Below are 7202 nucleotides of genomic sequence, written 5' to 3' on the forward strand. Positions count from 1 at the left end.
CGTCTAAAGATAGCAGTTTATATCTGGAACTGGCACAGAAAACCTTCCTTTTTATTTTATTTTTTGCATTTTCCCAAATAGAGTAAATGTAGTCCTGATTTGAGCTGTCTATATAATGTGGATCTGGACCTGGTCTAATATGGTCCAGATGCTTACAAAGCAACCTTTACCAACCTGTAAGCATCACTAACAATTAACATCGGGCTGATAACTGGGGCTGTGAGTGATTTGTGATTTCCACTTTTACGATGAAGCACGTTTTCTGTGGACGTCAGGTGCAGTGAAGTGCTCATCGCCGGCAGTGGGATTCATCGCACCACGCATGCGCGGTATCGGTGACTCCCTTAAACAAAAAGGTAAACTTCGCTGAAATAAAGGCGAGTTAATGCGTCGTAACGGCATCAAAAAACCGACAACACCTTGGACTTTGCTGCATTTGCATCAGGGACGCGACTGTGGGGGCGTTTACGGAGATATTATAGATAGATAAATGTGAGAGCCTCCCATTGACACTCCAGAAAAAAAAAAAAATCGTCTCCGTTTGGAATCTTCTTGAAGACGGAAGTGAGCGCTCCTGTTCTCCGGTGCAGCCTCTGAACGCAGCGCCTGCATGTCAGTCCTTGAATGTTTGTTTACTTGTGTTGTTTCTACCTATGAGCTCTTCCCAAAGATACTTCCTCTGCCTCTGAGTTTGTCTCCCTGCGGTATGGCGGCGGCGGCGGCGGCAGAAGAGCCGGAGGACAGCGGCCGGAGCAGCCAGGGCGCGCTAACAGGTGACGGCGAACCTGAGGAGGCCGAGGAGTTCACCTGCCCGGCCTACTGCTCCGAGCTCTCCCGGCGGCAGAACGAGCAGCGGAAGGCGGGGCAGTTCTGCGACGTGAGCCTGGTCTTCAGCTCCGGCGGTCCGTCCTCCCGGGTCCACACCTTCGCGGCGCACCGCTCGGTTCTGTCGGCCGCCTCGCAGTACTTCACGCTGCTGCTGGGCGGACAGTTCTCGGAGTCCCGGTCCGGCAGAGTGGAGCTGAAGGAGTGGAGCTCAGCGAGCGGACCGGAGCCGGACACCGTGGAGCGGGTGGTCCAGTTCATGTACACGGGAGAAGTCCGGGTGACCACCGCCAACGTACACGAAGTGTTGGAACTGGCAGACAGGTGAATTATGCTTTTAAAACCATATGTATTAATCATTAACTGATCCCGGGGCTGAGTGCGCCACACCTGGTCTGTGTCCTCCTGAGAGCACAAGGCGGGACTGGACTGACTCACCTGAGACTGAGTCTACATGTTGACAGGACCAGAACATTAGTCAGCTCAGAGTAGCTGCTGAAAGATCTCACTTTAAGGTAAATGATCATGTCAGAGTTCTTCATACAGCAGGTTTGAAAACTACCTGAGTTGACTGAAGTGCTGCACATGTTGTCAGACAGGAAGCAACAAACCCAGTAAGGATGTTTTTTTTTTTTTTTTTTAAATCAGTAAAACAAAATACACTCGTAAAAAAGAAGATTTAAAAAAATGTACATTTATTAAAACAAACAAAAAAAAAAAAACATGACAGTATAGCAACTGGTAAGATCAATTTCTAAACATAAATAAATATTAAGACTAATTAAAGCAGTCTAAAGCTATTGAAAACCTGTCCTTGTTTAGGGTTTTTCTTGAAAATATAAATAGAGGAGGATTTATTTTATCTTCTTGCCTACTTTGCAAAGTGTTTGAGTGTCATTTAATAAAAAGAAATCAGCTCTTCCTCCTTTTTGGAGCTGCGACCACAAAGGCATCATCCCTCTTGGACCTGTTCTTAGGATCTAAGAGATGAACAAGACAGGAAGTTATCAGTCTGTTTGAGCCGTAGCTGTAAAGATTATTTAATTATCTGTTAACACAGAAAATTGCAAGATAAATGCTTGTCAGAATTTTCTCAAAAGTCCAAGTTGTTGTCTTTAAAATTCATCTTTTTAAAGTGACCAGACTAGGCTTATTTAGCAGACTTCTTTTTTTTGGTTCTTTTTCATTCAAGAGGCTTTTTCATTTGTGACGTTCAGTCCTCAATGAGTGAAACGCCTTCAGGAACCAAACGCACAAGTCCAGTTACATTTTTACTGAAGCTCTTAATATGACCTGGATGACTGAGAACTCATCTACAGTCTGTGTGTAATATTCAAATTGCAGGAGCTTCATTTTTTTTTGATAAAGATAAGAGGTATCCCAACATACAATTACATATGGAGCATTGTGGTGTTACAGGGATGCTGTAACCTACAAGTCCCATTCTCCACATGTGCTTGTTCAGTACAGACCACAGAAAATCACATCAGGATCATTCCTTCTCAAATCAAGACACGTTTAGAACAAGTCCTCAATGCATCAACTTTTACAGATTGTGACTCAAAAACACCAAGAATGTCAAACTCCTGTTTTCAATAGTTCCTGAGATGTTGCCAACCAAACTATCAAAGAATCAAATTTTGATGTGCAAAAAAATGGGCTAGTTGTGGGGTTGCCGGTCAATTAACAAAATAAAAACTAAAAAAATAAAGTGAAATTATATATATACACTTATATAGATCAGAAAGGTCTAAGAAAACCAATAATATCCACACTAGAGAAGCTCAAGCCAGTGGCTTTTTTGCATTTTTGCTTAGCAAATTAGTTCCTTGGTCAATCATTAGAGTAGCAAACAGAAATTTGGCCGTCTGTCAAATGGCTGATCAAATAACCAACGAACCTCCTGGGAGCAGATGTGGCCCATGTGAGCACCTCATGCATTAGGTCTGTGTGCTGCTAAAGGAAGGCCCTGCCTAATGTGACCTTTTTACCAGAGCTTTAAAGACTATACTTGACTGACAACTCCCAGGTGGTTACACCTGTAAGGGTGGGACAGCTTGTACCTGAACTGTTTTTGTTGGCCATTTGTGAGCTCATGGAATTCCTTTTATATTTCCATTTTTCTTCAGTTTAAGCAGTTTGGATCAATCAACCAGAATAACAAACTGACTGTTGAGGGGGATTACAACTAGAACTTGAAGGATTTGTAGGCACAGGTCATAGCTAAGTTTTAATGATACTTTTTGAAAGCTTATGCACATGAAAAACTTAACCGGTATTTTTGGGGCCAGATTTACTGTTGAAGAATTATTTTTTTTACAATCTAAGTAACACTTATAGCCCCATATTTAAGGCTGTAGAAGCCTTTAGCCACAAGAGACGGGCAGATATAAAATGTTTAATACTATAATGTTATTCACAGCAGAGAGAGTTTTGCTTTCTCTTGGTTTCATGTTTCTATATTTTTGTTTAAACATTTACAGTTTATTTTTACGTACAGTGCTGAGGAACGTCTACTTTTGTTTCGAGTGTATTGTATGGACGTTTTAGTTCCAGACATTTTTACTGCATGACTCTACGATGTGTTGAGTTTATATTGATAATTGCTGAAATCCTCGGCTTACCTTCATTAGCTCCCGACACATCATACTATCACAATAGATGGATTAGGACAAAAGCTAATCTGTAACTTTTTGGGTAGCTGATTAATCATGTAGGTTGTTTTTCAAGCAAAATGACAAACACTTGTTCATCCTGGCTTCTCAAATGTGAGAATATGTTGCTCTTTATTGTTTAACATTGATTTTACGCAATACCTTTAGGTTTTAAACTGTCGTTCAGTCAAAAAACTATGTGAGGTCAATCCTTTGGGCTCAGGGGAACTGTCTTAGACTTTTTGTTGTGCCTTTTCTAACTGAAGATTAAGAAAACTATTGTTTAAGTTTAATCAAAGATAGCTTAAAAAAAATAGTAGCTCAGACATATTCCTGCAGTAACTGACAGACGTGACAGCCAGTCAGATGACACTCCATTAAACATGAACCGTTACATTTATTAATTTGACTTCTTCCCTCTGCCAGGTTCCTTCTGGGGCAGCTGAAGACCTTCTGTGGCGAGTTCCTGATGAAGAAGCTGACTCTGTCCAACTGTGTCGCCGTGCACAGCCTGGCACACATGTACACACTGGACCAGCTGGCTCAGGGAGCCGCCGACACCATCAGGAGAAACTTTCACAAAGTTATCTGCAACGAGGAATTTTACACGCTGCCGTTCCACCTGGTGCGAGACTGGCTGTCTGACTCAGAAATCACAGTGGACTCTGAACAGGAGCTGTTTGAGTCCATCGTGAAATGGGTTCAACAAAACGCAGAGGAGCGAGAGAAGCACTTCGAGGAACTGTTCAGGCTTTTGAGGCTGCCGCAGATTGCTCCTACTTACCTGACGCGGGTGGTGAGGAAGGAGCACTTAGTGGCGAACAATGCGGCTTGTCTGCAGCTGGTGAGCGATGCTCTTGAGGTCCATGCTGTTCGCTTCGAGAACCTCAAGTCAGCCGATTCAGAGCTGTGTGCCTCCTACATGGCAGCGATCCAGCCCCGTTTTGGGCAGAACATGGATGTCGTCATGGTGGTAGGTGGTGTTTCAGAAGGTGGAGATTATCTGAGTGAGTGTGTGGGCTACTTTGTGGCTGAGGACCGCTGGGTCAACCTGCCACACATTCACAACCACCTTGACGGACATGCCATCGCTGTCACTGAGGGCCATGTCTACGTGGCAGGCTCCATGGAGCCCGGCTTTGCCAAGACAGTGGAGCGCTACAGCCCAAACTTCAACAGCTGGGAGCAGGTCAGCAGCCTGAACAGCCGGAAGCACTCCTTCGGCCTCACGTGTGTCAAAGACGTACTCTACAGCATCGGTGGTCATGGCAACTTCAGTCCAGGCTTCAAGGACGTCACCGTCTACGAACCGGAGCAGGACGAGTGGCTCAGTCTTGAACCTGCACCAAAGATCCTACGAGATGTCAAAACAGTGAGTGTGGAGGATCGATATGTGTACGTGATGGCCAGGACTCCCGTGGACATCGACAACGAGGACGGACTGAGCACTGTGACCACTCGCTACGACACAGAGGGTCGCAAGTGGCAGGAAGTGGACTCATTACCGCTCATTGACAACTACTGCAGTTTTCAAATGGCTGTTGCGTCCACCAACTTCTACCACACAGCCTCCTGCTGCTCCAAGAACTACAAGGTGACAGTTGAGGACGCCCAGCAGAAAATAAGCAGAAACATTTCGGACGACATCCTCGACAGCCTCCCGTCAGAGGTCCTTTCCATAGAGGGTGCTGCTGTTTGCTACCTAGGAGACGACATCTTCATCGTCGGCGGGTGGAGGAACAGCAACACCCTGGACAAGCAGTACCGCAAGGAGGCCTACCGCTACTGCGCGGAGAGGAAGCGCTGGATGCTGCTGCCGCCTTTACCTCAGCCGCGCTGCCGAGCTGCAGCCTGCCACGTTCGCATCCCGTACCAGTATCTTTACGGCAGCCAGCGCTACCCGATGCCCCAGAACCTGGCTCGCCAGAGAGACCGCATGCAGCAGATGCAGCAGCTCCATCGACGCACCCTCACTCTGCGGAGACAGCTGCAGTCTCAGATCGAATGCTGAGAATCTGCTTCGAATAACGAGCGCATCATCTGCTGATTAGTGTTTTATTGTTATCCCGAAACTTTTGTCTTATTTTTTGCCTTAATTGAAGCGAAATTTTTGCAGTGAAGGAAGATTACACTGTTCAATTTGTTGATGTAAAAAGAGAACCAATAGCTGAGGAGGCTGTTAAAACATCTGACGTAATCATTTTGGCCTTACATTATTAGCTTATGCCTTACTTTTATCCTGCTAGTAAATCCGACTGTGACTGCTGTGATATTTTCTGTGAAGATTGTTGATTTCACCACTAAGCAACATAGCTTTTTAAATCGTGGCCTTTGTGAACACCTAAGAGTTAATGATGTCAACATGAATTGTTAGAATACAACCATGACAGTTACCACCAAGACTTTCCTGTCAAATCTGGTGAGCTTAGTGTTGAGATATAAACCTAGCAAAGTAAATGATGTCTCCATTTGTTGTGATGTATCTTAGAAGAAAACAAACCAGTGTAGTGGTAATTAAAAAAAACAAAATACTGTAACAACCAGCTGAGAAAAGAAGTGTCAGCTTTCGCTCCTGTCGCTACTTGCATCCAATTGTTTTCTACCTCCGATTTCTGCCATGTATTTTTTAATTTTTTTTAATTTTTTTGGTTGGTGTCTTTTTGCACTCAAGTCATTGGAATATCAAAGTGTTGATCATGTTGTATATGGTGTGTGTTCAAATAGACAATCACGTATCTGAATTTTTGTAGCAAGCACTAAGTGTAGAGAAAAGCACATATGGGGGAACAGCGGTTTCTGTGATTTTTCTATCAAGTTTTTAGAGATTGTACAATACTTGTTGCCATTCCACTGGGTGTGATTTTGTTCTTAAATATTCCAGCTTGTCAAAAACTGTTGTATTTGACTTCCCAGGTTGCTGCATAGCTTGAAAGATGGACTAAATGCTGCCATAACAACAATGAGATGTCATTTTTTTTTGCCAAACAAGCTGTGTTTCTTTATTTAAATTTAAAAGTTGTTTTTATGCTGTAAGGTTGGCTAATGGAGCCACTTCTTAAAGATGGAAGCTTTGTGGACTTATTCACCTTGTTGGTTTTTAGTGGATTCATTTGGTGTTTTCCTCCTTTGCACTTTGCAGAATTTATTCTGCGTCTTTGTCTCAGTGAATGAAAGCTCCTGTTCACATACTGACATTGCACTGTGGAAAGACTCTATGATGTGTGAAACACATGAAACTATGGGGGTGATGTCTTTGTGCATGGTTCTCTCCATGTTCCCAACTGTGCCATAAAATCCCAGCTCTCTCTTATTACTACACTTGAATTAAATGTATTTCCTGCACTAAAGGACCTTACATGTTGCACTGTGTTCCTTTTTTCGACTCCAATATTATGACTCAGGTAGTGTTGTGCAGACCATTTATTCAGCTCAGTGTTCTCCATGGGTTCTTCGTTTCTAAAGATGTGATCTAATTAAGCTTAGTGACCTTAATGTTTTTCCTCTGACATTCTGTGCATAATGTGAATATAATTACCTGAAGAAAAAACATTTCATCAGAGGTACAATTGAAGCTGTATGAGGAGATTTTTATTTTTAAAATTTTTTTGAAAGAAAGTGCAATGTCACCCTCTAATGAAAACTATGTAGCATTATTTTTGCGTCATTTGGGTGGTTTTGCATGACAGAAAACAAAGCAACACAATGGCTGGATGTGGAAGTGGC

The 7202-nt window shown here is 43.3% G+C and overlaps 1 protein-coding gene across 1 annotated transcript; it reads left to right on the plus strand.

Moving 5' to 3' along the window:
- Positions 1 to 610: 610 nt before the first annotated feature.
- Positions 611 to 6834, plus strand: LOC103369717 (kelch-like protein 11). The gene is made up of 2 exons (XM_008298501.1): positions 611 to 1149; positions 3906 to 6834. Exons 1-2 carry the CDS (start codon positions 611 to 613, stop codon positions 5488 to 5490), a joined length of 2124 nt encoding a protein of 707 aa, XP_008296723.1. The 3' UTR covers positions 5491 to 6834.
- The last annotated feature ends 368 nt before the right edge of the window (positions 6835 to 7202 follow it).

This window comes from Stegastes partitus, unplaced genomic scaffold (genome assembly GCF_000690725.1).
Source record: "Stegastes partitus isolate 25-593 unplaced genomic scaffold, Stegastes_partitus-1.0.2 Scaffold1322, whole genome shotgun sequence".
In the NCBI taxonomy this organism is placed as follows: domain Eukaryota; kingdom Metazoa; phylum Chordata; class Actinopteri; family Pomacentridae; genus Stegastes; species Stegastes partitus.